Below are 24,194 nucleotides of genomic sequence, written 5' to 3' on the forward strand. Positions count from 1 at the left end.
GAGCTCTCCATCAGGGATCGTTAGGTCTATGATGCCTTTATCTGCTGCAAACATGAGCACAGTTGTTTCTAGTGGCCAGAAAACAGCCCAGGCTAGTCCTGTTGGTGTTTTATGTGCATATCAGGCTGGCCGGCCCTGAAATAGGCAATTAGTAAGAAGATGTAATTCTTACTTCTCTCACTCCCTAAAAAAGAAAAAAAATGACATGTCAAAATATAAGGGGAGGAGGCTTTACTTTAATTCAGAGCCTCAGAATGTTTAACCTGTGATGTTGAGAAAGTTTGATCAGCTCGCATCATGGGGGCATGTGAGTATTGAAGCTGTGTGGAACAGCAACAGGCATAGTCCGGGTCATTTCTGAGTATGGCCCCAGTGACCCGCCTCCTACCAACAGGCCACACTTTCCTAGCCAATAGTGTGTTAGAGCTTGAATGCAACACTAGTTAAAAACGTTAGCCATAGTGATCTAATTGTCTCCGGAAACACTCCCACAAATACAAAAGTGTGACTTGCAAGTTTTCTAAGCATTTTTTAATTTAACTAAGTTGCTGGAACCAACTGTCAAAGGTACCAATTACATCTGCCAAAACTGCTCCTTCTGCGAGGCTAAGATGACTTTCCAGCATTCCTTTCTGAAGTTGCAGTTACCTGTGAGAAACTGCAGGGATGAAGAAAGAATGGAGAATATAACACAATGACATATTTTGAAAGAGAGAAACTTTCTATCATTTCTTAAATTGTGAACTGATAAATTTCACCTTCCAACTTATGGTGCACACATTTTTCTGCTTGATTATGCAATGCCTAATAAATTAAACTGCTGATTAACACACACATTTCTTCAAATCCTTAACATTTTCTACAGTGAGAAGACTTGAAATTTTCTCTCAGCTATTCTTAAATGCATGATTTTATCTTTCATATATATGAAACTGAGGGTTGGGAAACTAATAAGACAAAGAATTCCTTCCTGCCTGATTCTTTTATTCCTCTTTTCGTTCATCTTCCTCATTCATTGATCTCCAACCTCTTTACCCTAAGTTTCGTCTGTATGCTTGCTAGTGATCTAGAATCTACAATAAGCAGCAACACATGTAATTTATCTTTCTATGTTCAGCTATTTAACATGGCATGATGCCCTCTGATTCACCCCACACTGTAAAAGTAACAGTTTCCTTCTTAACATTAAAGGGCACGCCATTGTGGTGATATTTTGTTTGTAATCTAACAAGTAAAGCTTTCCTGAGGATCAGAGTGCAGTGTTAAACCACTAGGTAACCATAGAGACCAGGCCAAGGTGGCACACACCTTTAATCCCAGGATTTAGGTGACAGAGGCAGACAGATTATCTGTGAGTTCAAGGCTACCCTGGTCTGCACAAGATCGAGCCAGTCTAAAAGAGAAACAGATCCAGGAGGTGATGGATCACACATTTAAACCCAGGACTTGGAAGTCACACACCTTTAATCCCAGCACTAGGGAGGTGGAGACAGGAAGGGATACAGCTGGACAGAGAGAGCAATATAAGGCGGGAAGAGACAGGAGCTCAGTTGCATTCTGGAGATTCAGTCTGAGTCTGCAGTCTGAAGATTCATAGAGACAGGATTGTCCCTTCAGTCTGAGCACTGGTAGAAGTAAGAACACTATAGGGATGTTGCTCTGATTCTCTGGTCTCTCAGCTTTCACCTCCTAATAATTGACTTCACAGTTTTAGTATTAAGACCAATCAGAATTCATGCTACACTCCACTAGCTACACATCGGCATTTTCCTTCTCCTCTGTTGTCAAAAAAGAGAAATAAAACTCACACAAAGGTGCTCCCTGGTCTCAGGAGTCACATGCCTTTAATCCCAGGACTAGGAAGGTGGAGACAGGAGAGATATGACTGGATGCAGAGAGGTATATAAGGCAGGAGGAGATAAGAGCTCATTGAACTCTGAGTTTTGGTGGAGAACATTGCAGTCTACAGTCATGCTGAGGACAGGATCACCCCTTTGTAGAGGTAAAAACTCTCTAGTGACTTGGTTTGCTTTTCTGATTTTAAGCTTGAACCCCTGTATCTGTTCCTTGGTTTTTATTATTTGTGCTACAGTACCACATCACTATTCCTTCATCCCAGCAGTATTTAAAGGATTCTCTTTTCTAAACATATTTACTATAATTTTCTACTTTCACTTCTCAATAAAACTTATTTGGATCATGGGAAAAGTCTTTCATTATGATTTTAGTTTGGATATCCAATAAGATAATAACTTTTCACCTATCCATTTCCCTTTCCTTTAGTATTTTTAATGTTTTAAATTGAAAAAGGTTGCATTACTTTCTGCATCCCTTTTCTCCCTCCGTCTTCTCCCAGATACTCTGTCTCTAGCCACCTAAAATCATGAAAGCTACCAGTATTGCATGGGACACATAAAGGTGCCTAAGGCACTCACATGTCAGTGGCAGCCACCAACTGATTGAATGGACTTCAGATCCACTCATCAGGAGTGAAATCATACCTGGTACTGGAAACCTAGCCAGCTTCTAGGGTCTACTGTTGTCCTGCACCTTGCAAAAAAAAAAATCTGCTATCTGTTTTCATATATATATATATATGAAAACCTTTCTTATATTTTAAATTCTCAATTCATATATATATGAAAACAGATAGCAGACATATCTATATATCTATATATCTATATCTATATCTATATATATATATATATATCTTCTATTGAAAGATACTACTTCAGGCCTCTGGCCCCTTTTGTTCATTTTGAATTTATTTATTTGTTTATTGCCATTGTGTGTTTGAATTATTCATATGGTCTTTGAATCAACACAAGTCACATAGAAGGATCAAAAACAGCTTTCTCTTCCAATGATTGCTTCTGCATCCTGCTATTGGTTTCTTTCTGTGAAGAATTGCTTGATTTCCTATTAATCCATTTGTCTGTTTCTCTTGTTGTTCATGGTGCTGGTGCTCAGTCTAAGCTACTGTTTGCCATGGATGGAATTATTGTTTTTCCTTTATGACTTCTACTTGTGATTGGGGGTTTCTGAGGTGATATTTGTCTTCTCTCCATTTTAGTTTCATGAATGTGGAAATCTGGTTTTCTCAACAACATTGACTAAAGAGACTGCTTTATCTTATTTTAGATTCATGTTGTCTTTGTAAAACAGCAGCCAGTACCTGCCTGTGTTCTGGTCTTTGCTATATCCCATTGTTCAATGCATGCACATGGGTAAAGCAACTACCACATTAACTGCCACACTGCTTAGTAACTGTGGATACAGAACAGAGTTAAAGTCAGGTCATGTCATAGCTCCAACATTGCTCTGACTGCTCACGGTCATCTTGGTGACAATTGGTTTTAGGTAATTTTTTTTCTATAAGGACAAATGGAATTGGAATTTGAGGACATACTTAATTAAACCAATAAATCGCTGTGAGTACTAGGGATATTTTTAAATCTTTCCTTTTACTCCATGATCAGGAGATGTCTTTGTCTTTATTTGTGTGTTCATTTTCTTTAAGCTATGAGCTAGTTTTCAGAATTCAGTGGTAGTACCACCTGGATTAAATTTAGCTTTATATTCCGACTGCCATCATTGTGTAGGTTTCTCTAGGCATCTGTGCAGTGTTCCAGATGTCTGTTGCCAGCACAGAGGGAGTCCAGCTGACTGACAATCCTTCAGGTCAAGGCAGCCAGAGCAGTAAGAGAGCATTAAGCATCCAACAACTGCTAAGGATGGGGTAAAATTATCCCACCAATCCCCATCTTCGCAATTTGAAAATTTGCATCAGGGAGAGAGTGTAAATGGAGCTAAACAAAATGTGCCCTCAGCAGGAACCGTGATAGTAAAGATTTCCCTATTTATCACTTTTGCAGTGGCCCAGGGAATACTGGGTCCCTTAACTGCCTCTGTTCCTTCTCGGCTCTCCTACTCTTGTGCATGTACTTGTTCACGGTAGTTTCTTATGACAGCTCTGTTGCTGTGGTCTCTGTTACAGTGTTTCTGGTTGTGAGTCTTTAAATTTATTTAAACTGATAAAAATTATTTTGTGGCTAGTAGGTTTATCAATTTATGGTGTTTCTGCTTGCTTTCTTTCTATCTTTCTTTCTGAGAAAAACAAAACCTCAGTTTTGTTCACCTTTCTTATATTTTAAATTCTCAAACTTCTGACTTTATCTTTACGATTTCGTTCCTTCTTTGAGTTTTCTTAGAACTTTGGTATGTAACCTTAGGTTGTTGGAAACTTTTCCTCTCTTAATGAAGGTGTTTATTGCTACAAGCTTCCCGTATAGTTGCCCTCACTTTAACACATACGTGTTGGCATGCTGCACTGTTTTCCTTATTAAATTGTCCACTTTTCAAACGTGTGTATAATGTATTCTGATTTCTCTGCCACTTATCTCCTTCTGCCTCCGGCCACTTCCCCTTAGCTATGTTCATTTCTTTCTGTTTGCTTGTGAACTCTGTCACTGGGATCTTTGTTTAATAACCATGACTTTCAGGGGTAGTATTATTTAGTCAAGCAGGATATCTCCCTTATAAAGCTAATTTTCTTTTAACTTATATTTCTAAATTGGCTTATGTTTGACTGGAAAAATGGCTTAGCAGGTAAAGGCGCTTGCTGCCAAGCCTGATGACCCGAATTTGATTCCTGGAGCCTACATGGTGGACAGAGAGAACCGATTCCTGTGTTGTCCTTGTCCCTTTACATGTGAACTGTGGTATTTGTGTGTAACAAGAGTGGACAACTTTGCCTTGCCCCTGATTTTAGTGGGATAGCTTCAAACTTTTCTTCATTTAGCCTGGCGTTGACAATGGGCATGTCATTTACAGCATTTGAAGTTATGTTGTTTTAAGTCATTAGTTAAAGTTGTCTTTAAAAATGAGGCTACAAATTGTAAAATTATTTTTGTAACAGTTTTAAATGCAAGTTAAATCTGGAAAGAAATCATTTGTATATTCTTTCCTTTTTACATAGTTAAAATTGTGGTATAAAGCCCACAATTTATAGATATAAGCATCTATAATTCAGTATAATTTATAGACATTAACATCAAAATTAGATGGGCTAAAAATCTTAGAACAATGTAATATAGTCATATATCACTATTGCATTGTCCAAATTTTGATGCTACAAATAATTTCCTAATATATATGTATATATATACTCAAGATTATAATATTTAATGCTTGTGATTATAAGAAATTAAATAGTTGTTATAATTAGTATAGTTAATATCTCCTTGTCTAAGCACAAAAGGTATATGAAAATGAAATTGAGGGGCTAAAGAGATTGGTCAGCAGTTACTGCTGTTCCAGAGGACCTGAATTCAGTTCTCTTCACCCATGGTGGGAGGCTCACAACTGCCGGTAACACCAGCTGCTGAGGATCTAACCGCCCCCTTTCGGCCTCTTGGAGTACACACATGTGCCATACAATCACAGAGATACAACATATATATATATATATATATATATATATATATATATATATATATATATATATATAAATAAAAATAAAATATATGAAAAAATAAAATTGAGTGAGATAATGTTCCATTACCAAAATGAAGCTTATCGATAAATGAATTTTGGATAAAGTTTCAGAATGTAATATTGCCATATTTTTAATTGATAAAAGATGTTTGATACTGTAATATGTTACTTTCTAAGTTACATGTTTAGAAATAATAGCCTTTTTAATTTATAAGATTATGTGTGTTTTCTCAAATATTGTATCTTATTCATTCAAGTTAGACAGAAATGCTACTTTGTAAAGTTTAGAAAAAGTCTTAGGGTCTGTATATTAGGATAATCTTAAAGTTTTTGTTAGATTCTAATTTTATAATTTTGGAAAAGTCATTGTTTCTATGGATGCTTTGTTGCTGGAGTTCTTTACAAATGCAGTTACAGTGGACACAAGTCATATGGGTCTTTCAACTCATTGAGATATTTATATAGTCAAATGAGATTTTAAAAAATCTTTAGTTTTATTTTAAGGTTGTATTGAATAGAGTCTAAAGTTTGTTTTGCTTGTTTGCCAGGCATTTTGAATTGCTGTCTTTTTACAGCATGGAAACCAGGTTGTTAACAGATTGCTTTGGGACTTCCAGTAACTTCATTTTGGGGGATCTTATGACAGATTTGCTAGTGGCTCCTTTTTGTGAGTTGATGTTCTGAAGTTCCTGTCACAATGAGTTCAGGCCTATGGAGCCAAGAGAAGGTTACTTCACCTTCCTGGGAAGAATGGATTTTTTATCTGCTTCTTCAAGAATGCAGTGTAACAGACAAACAGACACAGAAACTCCTAAAAGTACCCAAAGGAAGTATAGGACAGTACATCCAAGACCGTTCTGTGGGGCATTCGAGAGTTCCTTCTGCAAAAGGCAAGAAAAATCAGATTGGATTACAAATCTTAGAGCAACTGCACACAGTTCTCTTTGTTGATGAAAAGGATGTTGTAGAAATCAATGAGAAATTTACAGAGTTACTGTTGGCAATTACCAACTGTGAGGAGAGGCTCAGCCTATTTAGAAACAGAATTCGACTAAGTAAAGGCCTCCAGGTAGACGTGGGCAGCCCTGTGAAAGTACAGCTGTGATCTGGGGAAGAGAAGTTTCCAGGAGTTGTACGCTTCAGAGGACCTTTATTAGCGGAGAGGACAGTTTCGGGGATTTTCTTTGGAGTAGAATTGCTGGTAAGTTTGATAGGACATTTGAGAGAGAGAGAAGGAGAGAGAGAGAGCGCATGAGAAAGCGAGCGCGCGTGTGAGCGAGAGACCACGAGCCCATATTTTCCCCTTCATAAGATTTATGTTTTCTGTTTGTTTTTAGTACAATTCTCAGGATGGACCTCAGGGCCCTCTGCCACTAAGCTATAGTTCAGCCCCCAAATTGAGAGGATGTAAAGACAATTCTTGAACAATTTAAAAACTTATCTCTTACAGTAGAAATTTACAAGTCATTATTCTGTACTTCATATCTTAGAAGTTTTTAAGTTACCTATATTAAAAATTAACACTACCAATTGTAATTATAAACACTTAAAAAATTGTGAACTATCTTGTGATAGTACCTACAGGATTCCCTGTTCTTAGTGTATGCTACTAAGTATAACAGTTTAGAGGTAAGATTTTAAAGTGTGTTTCAGCAATTTCAGTTTGCTCATGCTTATCCCTGGAATGTATAACCTACCTTGGAACTTATTTGCCTTGGCAACATATCTAAGAATTCTATATTCCGAACTGACTGTTGGTTCACATTTGGACACTCTCACGAGTAGAGAGAGGTCGTGCTTTGCTTACTTCTTGATTTGGCTTTTCAAGCAGTGAAATAATTAGGCTTCGACTGCCAGTTATGGTATGTACTAGCAGGGTTGCCAGGATACTTAACTAACCTACATCAATTTCTCCTAATCTGTTTGTTCCTCATCTGTGAAGTGCTTAGAGCACACATGACTTATAGTAGTTGCACGGTGGATGGCTGTAGATGGTTACAGTTTGTTCTCAGTAAATGGATGGAGCTGATGCTGCTGTTTGGTTAAAGCTGAATGTCTGTTCATAACAAAAGTCATGGCAGAACTATGTTGTAAATTTAATCCTCACTCTTTCTCAAAAGAATTATGATCTGAAATTATGAGTTAGTTTCATCATCAGAAACACCTTCTTTATTCTTTAAACACCCTAAACCCAACAGCAGCTTCTAGTCATATTTCATATTGTGGATGTAATTTAGAGTTTTTCCAAAGTAATTTCCTGAAATCCCTTTAATGGATACTCTTTTTATGTCTCTTTTTAAAAAAATGTTGAAAACTAGGGAAAAGGTCGTGGTCAAGGTTTCACTGATGGGGTATATCAAGGAAAACAGCTTTTTCAGTGTGATGAAGACTGTGACGTGTTTGTGGCATCGGACAAGCTGGAGCCCATAAAAGATGATGACAATGAATTGGAAAATGATTCTGCAGCTCCAGGGGATACAATGCAGCCTGAGCCTCCCCCTTTAGAAATAAACTCAAGAGTTTCTGTGGAGGTTGGCGGAAGTGTGGAATCTGGAACAATAATATTCTGTGATGCTTTACCAGGAATAGAGAGTCTAGGATATTTTGTTGGTGTGGACATGGTAAGGATTTTTTGAGTTTTATTATTGTGAATATATATATTAATTTTATTATCAATTTAGGTATAAATTGAACACTTTGTCTTCTTAAAATGGGCTAATTTTCAGTATTTTAAAGAAGATATTCCAGTTTATCTTTGGTACAGGAACATTACAGTAGAAATGTGAGCAGAAACAATACGTTTACTACATTTTTTCGTGTCTTAATAAACTGGGATAATACTCTCAGTCTTTAAATTCTCCTCATTTTAACTGACCAGTAGACAAAAACAAAAACCAAACCAAAACAATAAAACAAACTGACATTTCTCTGACTAACCAAGTCCAAATACATTGTATGATACTGTATTTTCCTTTAATTTAAAAATACTTTTGATACTTTTTGTATATTTGCTAAAGTTTAACTAATAATAATGAGTGTAGAAAGTTATTAATAGAAAATACCCAGGAAAAGAACCATAGTGCTTTTTGAGTTGACAGAGTATTCCCACAGGATTTTCACTGTCTAAAAACTGTTTTTTTATTGTGGCAAACTGTATATAAGAAAGGTTCCAGCGTAACCATGGTTACACTAACAGTTCAGATCATTTGGTTTGTTCTCATCATGGCCTCTCCACTGTCTGTCTACAGAAGTTTCTCATCATCCTGTGCTGTGCTCTGTTTCTATTAAATAAATTCTGCCCAGTTTGCCCATGCCTGGTAACTACAGACGGGGCGTTTGCCTGCTGTAGGTACCTCAGAAGTGAGGTCATATGTTGTCACCCCTTGTGTTTGTGTCACTCGTTTTATTACTGAATAACCACACTTGCTAACAATGGATGCATTCCAGTGCACATAGTGAATTAAAGTGGCCTTACGAGAATGAGAAGAAAGAAATTGAGAACATTTTTATCATAGACTGAAAGTACAGGCAAAAGTTCATTATGGATAAAGGAGATTCCTTCATAATTGTTTTTACCAGGGTGTATTAGGAGAGGATATGAGCAGCAGACTCACACAGTGAATATTTTTAATAATCATTTTTATTTATTCATAAGTACTCTACAGAGATAATTGGGTATGAATGTTCCAGTGTGTTTCTGTTACCTTTTACTTAGAAATTGTGTAAGATGGCTCATTTGTTAGGTTCAAAATAAGAATTTGCCAGACTCTCACTTTGTGAAATTAGAGCCAGAGTAAGACCCGTGAGTCTCTCAGAATCGTTAATAATTAAGAACAAGAATTCTTTAAAAGTGAGTTTAGTATTTCAGCGGAGTTGTAGACTGGGTAGAGAGAATGTTGGAGAAAGAAGGCCATTATTCTTTGGACTTAGTCTCCCCTTGCTATAGGTTTCTTGGCCCAGGCTTTAGATGTTTCATGAACTGTTTGGGCCCTCTCCCTTCTTAATGGTGACCTAGGGGGTCATCTTATTTAGCCCAGGCAGGCTGTCTTGAGACTTGCCTGCCAGCTCCACACCAGTTCTGTTCCTCCATTTGATTTATGCGAGCATCAGTTCCAAACACACCCATTAGACTTCTTGATAAGAAAGTTCGTCAAGCCCAACTTTACTCACGCCTGTCTGTTTGCAGGGACACGCTAACATTCCACACTGGTTCTCAGAGCAGTTGTTTCACGGCCAGCTGCTTGTGCCTCACTAATAACTCCTGTGGCTGGTTGTGCCTCACTAATAACTCCTGTGGCTGGTGACACAGTAGAGAATAACTTAGAAAATCCCATTTTTTGAGGAAAATCTTGTATACCCACAGATAACAAGAGAATTCTGAAGCAACTGCTGTTCTGTTTATAGAAAGACAAATAGCAATACAGTGAGCACAGTGCCCAGGGGGTGCAAATGTGTGATTAACTTAAAGGGTAGGTTTCTGGGTAAGATAATGCATTTCTAGTAAATTTTATTTTGCAGATAATGTCTCTTTAAACCTCAGCTGGTGTTATTACTGCAGACTAAAGTATGAAAAACGCTTTTGATTTATTATTTTGTGTGTTTGCTGTAAGTAGATTGTTATTACTTTTATTGTAAAATGTTGTTACTTTAGCAGATATTTCTAATACAGCCTTTCTTTTGGAAAAAAATAGTTAACATTTCTCTATGAAAGATATATTAGGTAATACTTTTGTAAGAAATGTTGGTGTTCATATTTATATTTTATTGACAAAGGTATAAAGGTTTACTTTTTGGCATTTCAAGGATAACCCTATTGGCAACTGGGATGGAAGGTTTGATGGAGTACAACTTTGTAGTCTTGCGAATGTTGAAAGTACAATTCTTCTGCATATCAATGATATCATTCCAGGTATGTCTCCTTTATGTATTCAGAAGATAGTTTCTCATGTATTTTGTTATGAGAATGCAAATTTACACTAAAGATGGATCTTTTGAAGTTGACTTTATAGTGTAGAATTGTCATTAATAAACTATTCTTTCTTTTCTCCCGAACCAAGGCAATAAAGATTATTTCTAAAAAGTATGTAAGTATAGTAAAGTTTATACATTATCTCTTACATTGTCTTCTCCAAGATATTCTAATAAAGAAATCCTGTCTTGTAATTGGAAGGTTCAAAAATACAAAAAATGTTGTCTCTTGGGATAAGACATGAAGCTAGAATCTTTAAAAAAAAATTGGTTATCTCATCTAAACTCCACAGAGGATTCAGGATTCTTATTAAATGATGGCTTAAGTTCCTTTTTTGTTGTTTTTCATTATTTTTACATTTATTTTACATCCTGATCTGAGTTTTCCCTCCCTTGTCTCCTCTTGTTCTCTCCCTCGCCGGCCCTGGTTACCTCCCCTCTGTTTCTGTTCACAGAGCTTATTTTAGTCCCTGAATTTCTTATTTCATAGAAATGGAAACTGAAGGCTCCTAACCTGCATTCTGCCCTTCCTGCCTGCCTGTTGGTATCAAGTCATAAATTATTCTACAGTTTGAACATTCTTCCCACGCAGCTTTGAGTTTTGTAGCAAGAGTCATGAGGTTCATATGACAGCTTTACTTCAGTTCTGCTCTGAAAAAATTTGACATACTTTACTTTTGATTTCTTTTAAGATATATTTGTTATTGAGAATTTTTATGCATGCATATAATGTATTTTGATTATAATACTCACCAACTCCTCCTGGGTCTCCCACTCCTAATTCCTTTTTTTACTTTTTGGAAACAAATGGTTTATATTCAGGGAAAACATATGTGTCCTTATTTTATTTAGTTGTGTTTACTCTTTCATCCATGTTTTATAGACAGCACAGTTTGGGATGTTTGTGAATTAAAATGCATTTTTAATGTTACATTGAGTCCTTATTGTTTAAAATACAGCAGTGTAAAAGCACCATTCATTCAGATAGTAGAAAGCCCTCACATAGACTTCTTTAGATGTGGATATTTAGGAGGCAAAGCACATAGGCATTCTTGGGGTTGAGACTGTAGCTCCATGGTTAGAATACTTGAGTGAAGCTGTAAGTTCCAGTCTCAGCACTGAACAAAAGTGATGATTATGGCTAGCAAGATGGCTCAGTGGGTAAGGGCACCTGCCCGCAAGACTGACTCCTGGAACTCACATGGTAGAAGGAGAGAATGACTCCTGCAGATTGTCATCTGATCTATACATGCATGCTATGGCACATGGGTGCACACACACACACACACACACACACACACAGAGTGATAAATTAACTAAAAATTTTTTAAATAAAGTAATACCTATGTAGAACTTTCATTTAATAAGTTGAGATAGATAGTAAATGAGCAGAATCTATGTAGATAGTAAACGAACAGAATCTGTGGTCAGTAAGATGGTGATGAGGCTGGAGAATGGTCAAACAAGGGGTAAAGAAGATGGGGTGCTGCCCTGTCACATTCGTGTGCTCCCACAGACCTCTGCAGGAGACATTTGAGCAGCACACACAAGAAATTATTTGGGAGCTGAATTAAGAGGGCCTGTTCTAAAAGTTGGAGAGTTATGCTGATTTTATAATGCCGACTTGCTGAATGGCTGGGAAAAAGCCCTTGTAATTCTTTTTTTTTTATTTATGAATTTTTTCACAGAAGCCAATTCAGGGTAATACTGCTTCTCTATAGTCATATCTCACTGATTTCATAATATCCCACAAATTCCACTTTAATTAGCAAACAAGTATGTTTGAGCATTTTTTTAAGGATTTTTCCCCCCCAGGGAACTGTCCAGTGGTGCTTTTGAAACCTTAAAACCTGCGACATTTTTGTGTGAATATAATTATCAATTTTTAGCTATCTTAATTGCATTGTTTGGGATTTTACATTATATTGTTGAATGAAGTATGTTGTGGGATTGGGAAAATCACTGTTAGCATAACCATTGAAGAAGGAAGAAGAGGGGCTGGAGAGATGGTTCAGCGATTCAGACCACTGCCTACTCTTCCAAAGGTCCTGAGTTCAATTCCCAACAACCATATGGTGGCTCACAACCATCTGAAATGAGATCTGATGCCCTTTTCTGGCCTTCAGGCAGACACACAGACAGAATATTGTATACATAATAAATAAATAAAATATTTAAAAAAAGAAGGAAGAAGATTCCTGAGCTGTGGAGCTCAGGGATGCAGAGTTGGTTGCGTGTTTTCAGTCTTCTGTAAATTAAAGATTGATGTGTTCCCTCCCCCAAATTTACAGCTTTCTTTCTTTATATATGTATGCATGTGATTAATATATGTTTATATTCCAACTCTAAATTTGTTTGAACTGTAAATTGTCTTAGATTCTGCAGTAGCACATAATAAATAGAAAGAAGAAAAGTGAAACTCTTTTGGAATTGGGCTGTAACCTTACAAGGAAATATTTTTAGCAGTACCCATCTTAAAAATATTTTAATTATCTTCTATTTCAACAGTGGTATAGAATTAAAAATAACAAAAAACAAAACAAAACGAAACAAAACTTGAGTTTCGTGACTTGGGAGTCCCTTGTCAAGATCTTCAAGATTCCTGCTTGTCGTTGATATTATTGCTGGGTTAGAGCAGTGGTAAGAAAGGAAGAGAATGCTTTCTCTCTTTCATAGCTATTGATATTCATAAACCTTGATTAGTAGATAATTAGGAATGATACTGCTTTTGCACACATAAATTACACGTATTTGCCAACAAAATAAAACTTGCAAATAGACTTTGAAAAAGTAAAATTATTTAAGTGAAAATTAATTTGGTATATTTGAATAAGCCTTCATCTATATTTTGTATCATCAACATTCTTTTCTTGAGGGGAAAAAGCGTGACAGTGTCTCCTTTAGTTCCTTAGTTTATTTATTTTTTCTTGCCCAATTACATCCATTTGTGGGACAGAATGAACAGTTCTAGCACGTAGGAAAGATTGTTTTCGGAGCAGCTGAACAGTTGGTGAGATTTGGGAAGAATTCTCCCCAGTGAAATATTTCTTACTGTTGGTATCTGGAAACCTTTGCTTCAACCTGCTGTAAAAGTGTCCCTCTGTGCACTGCTGTTCCTGACGGTCCAAAGCATTAAAGCTGCTGTGACAGCACATCCAGGTTTGTAAAGTTGTGATGAAGTATGTCAATTTGTGATACTCCTAAAGTATGCCTTTCTTTGAGTAATGCATTTAAAGTAATGCATTGAGCTGTGTCTGTCGTTGTGAAGGTTAAGAGTATAACACAACTATCAACAACAACTCAGACTACACTATATGTGCACATTCACAGAAATTTGAAAAGGAAGTCATTTAGTGGGACCCTTTCCTCCTGAGGCTGATCCCAAGCTCATAATTTCTTTTTGTATCTTTCCCAATCAGTTTTTTTCTTTGTGTTGCATGTCTTCATAGTTCATGACCTTTAAAAATGTAACAGTTTTGTAGCAATATAATTGATAATATAGCCATAGACGAGTACATCTCAACCCTAAGAAAAGCTTCTTCCTAGTCTTTACTTTGTCTTAACTTCATCACATGGTTTACTTTTGGGATTAAATCCAACAACTTCTACTTAGTTCCATATTTGGAAGTTTTTATTAGTTTTAAAACATGAAATATAATTTATATCTCAGTACTGTTCCTCTACTAAAGCATAATTCATCAATGTTAAGTACATTTAGGATATTATACATTGTTGCTGTCATCTAGCTCAAGGACTGTTTTTACTATCCTAGCTAGAAACCCTGTTACCCGTGTTCAGCAGTAGCTTCCATCTAGATCCTGGCAACTGAGTCTGCTTTCTGTCTCCAAGTTTGCCTGTTCTGGAATTTCTTCTATATTGGCCGGACTTCTGGTCATGGAAGACAGAGCCCAAAGAAAGGATGGTTTCAAGTATCAGAACTTAGCAGGCAACTCTAATGTTACCTGTGAGATCCCATACAGATATAATTATTATACACAATTATATAAAATAATTACTCTGATTAATCATCCAATCTTAGAGAGATTTTTAAAGATAATTGGTCTGCATAGCATGCCTGGCACCAGGTTTTCTAATACCCTCATTTTTTTGCACATGTTAAATTCTCATTTGGATCTGACTTGTGCTCTGTGACTAATGATGTTGAGCAATCCATCATTTTAAACGACCACTGTCAATTTAATGAACTATTGAAATTTATAGACTTACTCACTCTTTTTTTGTTAGGACTTTCAGAATCTTTAAAAGACCTTTTTTTTTTCTTCTAGACCCAACAAGAATAATAACTTAAGTTCTTAGATTTACCATTTTGAAAGCAGTCCTTCTGTATATATTCTGTGTATACTTGAGGTCTGGTTTCTTTTGTTCAGCACAGTGGTCATGTTGTTGTGTATAGCAGTAGTTTGTTCCATTTTATTGCTATGTAGGAGTACATTGTATTAATAGATAGTATTTTTAGTAAGCTCTAGAAATGATCCCTTAGAAGTTTTGTTTTGGTTTGGTTTTGTGCAAGGGTTGACCCTGGACTTTGAGCATGCTGGCAAGTGCTCTATCACTGACCCATACTTCCAGCTCACAATTTTATGTGCCTTTAATTAGTTTGTCTGTTCTACAAAATAGATTGTTTTCAGCCCCCAGTCATTATGGATAGGGTTGCTGTATGCATTTTGGTGTGCTGGGTTGTCTTATCTTATTTTCTTGAATATCTTTAATCATAATTTCAATTTTACAAATTGTTAAATTTATTCCTCACTTTGTTCACTGCTTCCTCTGTTGGTAAGTTCTTCAGATTTAAGCCATTAAGCCAAATTTGCTTTATTATCCAAGTTATTTTAGATTATAAACATAGGTTTGACAAAGTATTAGGAAATATTGGTTATATCATTGTTTTGGGCAAAATAGATGTGCTGTGTGACCCTTCTCACCACATGAAATCCTGTTGGGATGTCCTATTCCTCAAAGTTGATGTTTGACCCTGAAAAGTTTCTGCACCTCGACAAGCCTCTCTGCTGACACAATAATCAGAATCAGACCAAATCAAATCAAATTAGAAAAAGCCCAGGTTTGAAAGGTACCATGCTACCAGATGACTTTCCAGCCCCCTAGAGAGAAGGGAAAGGAAGACTAGAAACCCACGTGTGTGTTCTCTGGGGAGAAGTTTAAACACCCTGTAGGAATGGTCTTGAGCATCTCTGGGGAGGGGTCATGGTTTGGTGGGCTTTCTTGGGGGTGGAGTCTGGTCTGAAGCATGGGGAGGAGGGAGCTCAGGGTGGAACTTCCATCTGAACATTTCAGACTCTTTGGATATATGGATGCCAGGGACTGGGGTGAAGCTTCCATCCAAACAGACCCTATCCCCTAAAGTCTTTGGTGGAGGGATCATTACAGTTTTCACACTCGTAGAACTTGGAGCATCACCTCCAGCATCACTAGCAGAGCTGGCATCATGCCTCATTCCTTTTGGGGATAATTTGCTTAGCCATCTTGACAGAGTACAAAGGGAGGCCCCCGGCTGCATTTGTTACAATGACCTAGCCTGTGTAATATCCATATATTGTGGTATCCATATGGCTGTGATCTCTTTTCACATGGAGTTACATACTCTTAGTTACAATTGACAGTGGGCATTAGCTATCTTTAGTCAGCTTATATGCTCTAGTTTGGAACCTTCCTCCAGTAATAAAGAGTTATTTTTTTCTACAAAACTGTCATAGATGACATTAGTAAATATCTGAATGATGATGTCATAAAACATTTATAGTATTTCTTTCATTGTATCATTTTTAAAATTATGGTTAGTCAGTATATTTTTAATTGAAATGATATCTCAGGATTCTATTTGATCATATTTTGAAGTGTTTAAGATATATAGTTTAATATATATTTTCCTTCTCCTCCAGCCATGAAAAAAAGATATCAAGCATTATTGACATACAGTTAATTCAGTATGACTCTTTTATTTTGTTACCCTTTATGTTTAAAATATAAAAATTTTCTTATTTTTTCTTTTTGTCCTCAAAATTCCACTGTGTGTGACACTGTTTTGGCTGATAACAGATTTATCAGGTATAGGCTCAGCAATTGTGTTGCACTTCATGGATGTGCTGTTAAACTTCCCGAGGGGAAGCCTTTCATCTTGACTCTTCTGTTTTATTTGATCAGTGTTATGAGTGTTGGATGAGTGTTACCAGGTTTTAATATTTAGTAAAATCTTTGAATTTAAAAGAAGTTTGCCAGAACTTTTTGTTACCTGTGCTTTGAAGTGAAACTTGGAATGCTTTCTACAAAAAATTTAGTTCTGTATCTCTGGCTTTCTGCATCATTGATTGGTGTGTAATTCTCTGCTTTTCCTGTTTGCATTTGTTTGTATACTTATCTGTGTTATTCTTAGTGCATGATGTGTTTAAAGATGGACACATACTTAGTATTGAGTGCATTCCTAACTCTGATTTGTCTCCTACCCAGGTATTTATCAAGCTGTGCTCTGTGAAATACACTGATCCAGCATACTTACTTGGGTGGCTGAGAAAGTTTTATGAAGTCAGTTTAGTGCATCACATTGTTTAGAGGTTATCCAGGCACGTGGGCATGTAAAGACTCCAGTTTTTACAGTAAATAAATTGTCCATGTTTATCTTGGCACCCTCCATAAATGCTTGAGTGTAAAACACTGTAATGTGTAGGGTTGTGCTGGGCATGCTGATCTGGAAAATGTAACAAAAATTATGAATAAGGTTTTATTTAAAGCTTTTTAAAACTTCAAATAAAATTGACTGCATTCGAATAAATTTTCAAAAATTAAAGCATTTTGATAACTGATGATTATACTTTCTTACAGAAATTACATTTTAAGTACAATGTTTTTTTTTTTTCACCTGAGAAATTACTTATCAGTTGTGGAGCCTTTAAAGAGAATCTGTAAGACTATAAAGATTGTGCTTTTATAAAAAATATATTTATTTATTTATTTATTATGTATACAATATTCTGTCTATGTGTATGCCTGCAGGCCAGAAGAGGGCATCCAGACCTCATTACAGATGATTGTTAGCCACCATGTGGCTGCTGGGAATTGAACTCAGGACGCCTGGAAGAACAGTCAGGGTCCTTAACCTCTGAGCCATCTCTCCAGCCCCTGTGCTTTTTTTTGTTGGAAAAGATTTGTTTTTTTTATGTTAAACTATTTTTCTTCCATATATATTTTAAAAGTGTGTTTACTGTTTCAGAGAGCATGACACCGGAAAGGAGGCCTCCCAATCTTGGCTTTATGTCAAGAGGTGTTGGTGACAAAGTTTCATCTAGTCGTAATAAACCAAAGGTTACAGGTATGGAGGACATTCTTGGTAGTCTACATGATAATCTGATTCTCCAAGATGTTAAATAAGCTATATGTTATTATATATATACATACATACATACATGTATATATACACATATATGTGTACACGTATGTATACATATAATTTGTTCCTACACTTTATGTAAACTAAAATTTTATGTACATGATTTTAAGTGAGGATGTAGTAAAGAAACCACCGAAATGGTCAGCCTATGAGTTGTGGAGGGAGATTTTTATTTGGATGAGAGAGAGAGAGAGAGAGAGAGAGAGAGAGAGAGAGAGAGAGAACAGCCAGCAGTGTTATATGCTTTCAATCCCAACACTCAGGAGGCAAAGGTAGGTGGATCTCTGTGTTCAAGGCCAGCCTGGTTGACAGAGCAAGTTCCAGTGGAAAAACCCTAGAGAGAGGGAGGGAGGGAGAGAGGGAGGGAGGGAGAGAGGGAGGGAGGAAGGATTGGACATGACCAGGACTATCTGCAAGAGAAGTGAGAATAGTGGGGCAGGGGGAAGTCTTGCCTTTATATGGAGAACAAATGGGTAGCTGAGGGTTGGGAAGCCCATGAGGTGAAGGGAATTTAAGGTAGGGAAGAGGTGAGAAAAGCTAGGATGGGCTGTGAAATGTGTAACAGGTACTTGTGATATTGGTGGGACCTGGAGGCCAGAATGTACTTTGCTAATGCTAATAGATGCTGCAGATAATCATGTCTCTTCTGCCAGTGATTAGGGAAATGACTCCTTTTGGTAGAGAGGAATTGACTTCACAGGTTCCTAAGGAGTGCTTTTTGTCTAACCGCCAGAAATCCTCCTATAGTCCTTTGGGGTTGGAGGAAATAGAGTTTCCTTTGGACCTGATTCTAGGGACATGGAGACATGGAAAGTACTGAGACTTGCTAGCTATTACTAGCCGGCCAGCATGCCTATCTTAATTGGCAAATTTCAGGCTAATGGAGAAGCTCTTCAAAAGAAAACAAAAGTCAACAAGATGGCTCTTGAGGACTAACACACACACACACACACACCTGCAGACAAACCCACATGTCACACACACAGAAAAGATACCATAAGATCACTACTCTCAGGTATAAAAAAGCTATAGATTTCTTGTTTGTGGTTGAGTGCCTTGCTAAGTTTCCTGTGCTGACTTTAAACTTCTGGACTCTGGTGATCAGTTTTCTGAGTAGCTGGCTACTGGTGCCCCACATAAAGTATTCTTTAAGTTATGGGGTGCAGAGCGTTTTGCTTTACATTAAAAAACAGTTGGCTTCACTATGTGCTGTCTAATTCCTACTGATCACTATGAAGTGTCCTTGTAGTTAATACAGAGGCAGGGAAGTGTCTGTAACTGTTTGTGATGCAGGTATAATTTCTCCTTATTTATCAGTCACCCTATAAACCAATGGTTCTCAACTTTCCTAATGTTGTGACCCTTTAATACAGTTCCTCGTGTTGTGGTGATCCCCAAACATTGCTGCTACTTCATAACTGTATTTTGCTACTGTTCTGATCATAATATAAATATCTGATATGCAGGATGTCTGACATGTGACCCCCAAAGGGGTCGCTATCTACAGGTTAAGGACTGCAGCTATAAACCTATGAGGTATGTGGAAGCTAACAGAATGAGAATTACATGTTCTCTACCAGTATCATGGGGAAGTTTCTGGAAGAGAAATAAGTTTGACTTAGCGTTTTGAAATTCAACTTATATTACATCTAGTTATCAAGACCCACATAATTAATCTCTAGTATAATTTGTTCTGCAATAAATATCATTTGTGAGAAATTATGGTGTTTTGTTTTTTTAGACATGGGAAAATTAAGAACTTTTATTACTATTTTTTGACTATGAATGACACTTAATTCACTTATTTTCTTTATGACTGAAACTCTGGGAATTCCAGATTAACATCCTTGCCCGTGGGCTTCTAATACACATCAGAAAAAGTTTCGACCTGTGTTCTGCTTGTTCTGCTGAGCTTTGTCTAAATGAACCTTTAGGAGCTGACTGCCATCCATTCACACGGACTATCCACAGTTTCACTTGGGGAGAACAAGTCCCCAAGGATGGCGTCATGTACAGCTGCCAGGGTGCCACTTTTGGGTGCTTTCTTGCTTATGTTTTTGTACATTTTTTCTGAGTTGGCTTGGGCAGAATCTTCCTCGAGCAGTGAAGACTGCATGCTTGCCACTAAACTTTTTCTCTAATTCATGAACCAGCCAGACTTGGATTTTCTGGAAAGATTTCTGCTGAGAAACTGGTGCTAAAATAAGGATTGCTTTCTGACCATCACCAGCTTCAGTTTCCTTGGCTGTGGTGGGTGATACTGAGTTTCCAATCTGTGCCTTGAGATCTGAGTTCATCTCCAGCTCGAGCAGTGCATGAGAGATGCTAGACTCAATCAAAGTCATATGTCTTCTTGTCATTGGGCTTCATAGTCTTGGTGCTTGAGCTGATCATGGCCTTCTCCTGAAAGGAGGAAAGTACCACTGGTCATGTGGGTCGTGAGCTGCATTGTCAGGCCATTGACAGGAACAGGCCGAATATTCCACCACATCCCTACCGAGGGCACAGGGTAAACTGCAAAGAACAAGAAATTGTGTTAATAAAATTCTAAGATGTTTATATTGTAAATCCAAAAAAAAATAAATTATTTCTTTTGTATTGTTGGGGATCAAAGTCAACAAAACCTTATAAGCTAGGCAAGTACTTTATTACTCAGGTATTGTTCCAGACACTGAAATTACTTTTTATTTTTTATTTTATTTATTTATTTATTTATTTATTTATTTATTTATTTATTTTGGGGTTCTTGCATCAAATCTAGCATCTTACACAAACTAATATAGGACTCTGCTACTGAGCCACATACCCACCCTAAACCTGAATGCTTTTTAACTTAATTTGTTCATCAATTTGTATTATCACATTTGAAGTTTATGAAGGGGAATTATAATCATGAGTCACTTATTAATGGGATGAGTTCTGAGAAGTGCATCATTCGGCAGTTTGGTTTTTTTTTTTGTGACTATTGTATGAGACCTCTTGTTTGTTCCCGGCTGCTCAGCCCCAAAATAATCACACAGAAACCATATTATTTGCAATACTGTTTGGCCAATAGCATAAGCATATTTCTGGCTAATTCATCTTAAATTAACCCGTCTCCATTAATCTATGTATTGCCATGAGGCTGTGGCTTACCGGGTAATGTTCCGGTGTCTCCAGTGGGGCTACATGGCTTCTCACTGACTCTGTGCTTCTTTCTCCCAACATTCAGTTTAGTTTTCCCCACCTAGTTCTGTTCTACTCTATCAGGCCAAGCCAATTTCTTTATTAACTCATGGTATTCACAGCATGCAGAGGGGAATCCCTCATCATGTGACCATCGTAGAATGCACTTCACAAACCTTGGTGAAAGAACTGTGTGCATGTCTAGGTTTTATAACACTGCTGGATGTTCTTTTGTTGACTGCAATGGGGTTTCATCCTGTGAGTCGTGACCCTTTTGGGGTTTGAATGACCCTTTTATTGGGATCGTTTAAGACCATTGGAAAACAAAGATATTTATATTACAATTCATAACAGTGACAAAATTGCAGTTGTGAAGTAACAACGAAAATAATTTTCTGGTTGGGGTTTGCCACAGCATGAGGTATTGTGTTAAAGGGTGGCAGAATTAGGAAGGTGGAAAACCACTGTTATATGGTATGAGTGATAGAGGTTAAATTTGTGAGCCAGTAATTTCATCAAATTGAAGTAAAGGTGACATTGAAAAATAGACTACATGGAATGATTTTTTTTTAATCCAGGTTTCTTTAGATAGTCTGTAGTGTCCTGAACTTGCTCAATAAACCAGGATGGCCTCAAACTCAGATCTGCCTGCCTCTACTAAGTGCTGGGATTAAAGGTTTGTGTCATCACTGACCACCAGAATGGTTTCTTAGAGCTTTAATATCAATGGCTAATTTTTATATTAATTTTATAACTCCTACTCTCTTCTGTGTTGACTAATTACCAAACTTTTAAAGCCGAAGACAATACAATACTATGTATATGTATATTAGTTGTGTGAGCAGTTGTTATACCATACACCTGTTAATTTATTTGTAAAGTTTCTTTTTGTAACATATTGCCTTTTTTTTTAAAAAAAAAAACAAAAACTTTTCTTGTTCCATAGGATCTACCTCAGACTCTGGAAGTAAAAGCAATTCTGAATTATTTTATACCTTAAATGGATTATCTGTTGACTCACAACAACAATCCAAATCCAAAAATCAATGGTACATTGATGAAGGTAATCTATAATTTTAGTCCTCTTGATAATGATACCCTCTGTTTAATATGTAAGGGGAAATGACTTTTTCATCAATATTTGTTAATTTTGGAAACAGTGAAGAGATCATTGCTAATATGACAATATTGCTGAACTAAAATATTAATCATAGTTTGAACTACACTGTTATTAGGGTTGAGGATACATTTGGAATATGTTAGTAGTCTGGGTTTTGTTTTGCTTTGTTTTTATACCTGAGACAGGGTTTCTCTGTATAATAGTCCTGGCTGTCCTAGAACTTGTTCTGTTGACCAGACTGGCCTCGAACTCACAGAGACTCACCTGCCTCTGGTTCCTGAGTGTTGAGATTAAAAGTGTACACCACTACGCCCAGCAGTCTGTTCTTATCTCTTAATACATCTGCTTAGGATCAACTGTTTCTAGAAATGAAGTGACTCATTTAAAGACTTGCCTATCTTTTCTTTCTTTAAAGCATCCTACCTTTCCTTGTTTCTTAGATATCATTCTCCTTTCATGTATTTATTTCCTTCATCTGTTCAGCAAATAGTTATTGAGACATTCTCAGGCTACAATGACAAAGAATAAAATAGATATAGCTCCTTGCCTGTTTGAAGTTGTAGTCAGAGTGTTTTAAATGTATTTTTTTATTTGAAAGATTTATTTATTATGTGTTCAGTATTCTGTCTGTGTGTAAGCCTGCGGGCCAGAAGAGGGCATCCAGACCTCATTACAGATGATTGTTAGCCACCATGTGGTTGCTGGGAATTGAGCTCAGGACCTTTGGAAGAGCAGGCAATGCTCTTAAACTCTGAGCCATCTCTCCAGCCCCCAGAGTGTTAAGATAGAAGTTTTGCAGTGCTTTGAAGCAGACTTGCAAAGGGATCATGTGATCAGTTGCACTAGAACTTTGTATTGTTTTTAGAGATGCCGTTATATTTAATGTTCTTGAACAGCCTTTTCTAATTAAGGACAATTTTTCATATTTGTTGAAGACCCTGCAAAGTCACTTACAGAGCTGTCTCCAGATTTTGGACATACATCACCTCCACCACAATCTCCTTCCATGAACTCCTTATGCAACGAGAAAACATTTCACTCTCTACCGTTCCGCCTGACCAAGACGCCCAATACTAACGACAGCATTCCTCACAAGCCACTGTCATTGTCAGTGAAGTCTGTGATGGGCAAGCTGAACAGTATACCTGTCCAGCAGAGCCCCCCCTTGCCCATCTCTTCTGGTAAGGCATACGGCCTAGAGGTGGGCTCACTGGTTGAAGTGAAAAAGAATCTTTACCCAATCTATGGGGTTATCCGTTGGATTGGCCAGCCGCCTGGGCTCAGTGACGTGCTAGCTGGACTGGAACTGGTAATTTATTTTGGCTTGAAATCTACAACTTTTCTTCATGAGGTTTTAAAACTAGGTTTTCCTCTATTAGATAATTTCTTGGGAAGTTATTTTTTCTCAAAAAAAAGCCAGTAGTAGAGGAAATATTATATTATTGTTTACCTTTACCCTTTGCCATTCCTCAGGCTCTCGCCCACTTATTCCTCGTGTTTGTTTGTGATCAAGGAATAGATTGATTTTTAGGCTAGAACATGTAGTCTCCACACACAAACAGAATGGAGCAAAGAAAGTCCAGTGATCAGCTTTCCTTCTTATTCCTTAGCCTCCTCCCATTGCAGTCAGTTCAGGGATGTTACTGACTTTAAAATTAATCATCATGTTTGGAGTCTTTGGGAGGGGGAGGTTTTATTTTTGGGCCTGAAAAAAGCGTATTGTGTGATATTTCACAACCAGGAGGGAAAACTTGAATAAATTTAGCTATTACCTGAATATAGTTTTTAATTTTTTTTTCACTTGTCTTCTTGCTGGTGAGGAATTAGTTAATTTATCTACTCCTGCCCCTTGATTTTAATACTTTTGAAATGGCTCAGGGAAACTCAGTAAACCAGGGAAGTTCTAAGCATGTATTTTGAAAGGAAATGCATCAAATACTTTCTGGAGGGCTAAAGAATTACTTTCTTAAACCACCAGGTGAGGGCCAAAGCACCAGTTAGTCAGTCCCTTTTCCTTGGTGCTGT

General features: G+C 37.1%; 1 protein-coding gene across 2 annotated transcripts in view; it reads left to right on the forward strand.

The window, feature by feature from the left end:
* Window positions 1-6,092: 6,092 nt before the first annotated feature.
* Window positions 6,093-24,194, forward strand: part of LOC148118498 (ubiquitin carboxyl-terminal hydrolase CYLD-like) — a 29,830-nt gene continuing 11,728 nt past the window's right edge. The window contains exons 1-6 of one of the 2 annotated variants that reach the window (XM_087900225.1): window positions 6,093-6,697; window positions 7,815-8,117; window positions 10,300-10,405; window positions 17,708-17,806; window positions 21,996-22,112; window positions 23,105-23,478. In XM_087900225.1, coding sequence (XP_087756351.1) covers window positions 7,977-8,117; window positions 10,300-10,405; window positions 17,708-17,806; window positions 21,996-22,112; window positions 23,105-23,478 — 837 coding nt within the window. In that variant the 5' untranslated portion in view covers window positions 6,093-6,697; window positions 7,815-7,976. Of the gene's footprint in view, window positions 6,698-7,263; window positions 7,359-7,814; window positions 8,118-10,299; window positions 10,406-17,707; window positions 17,807-21,995; window positions 22,113-23,104; window positions 23,479-24,194 lie in introns of those variants that run through there. The other variant, XM_087900224.1, reaches the window with a different exon arrangement.

Source organism: Myodes glareolus, chromosome 22, assembly GCF_982192425.1.
Source record: "Myodes glareolus chromosome 22, mMyoGla1.1, whole genome shotgun sequence".
Classification (NCBI taxonomy): Eukaryota; Metazoa; Chordata; class Mammalia; order Rodentia; family Cricetidae; genus Myodes; species Myodes glareolus.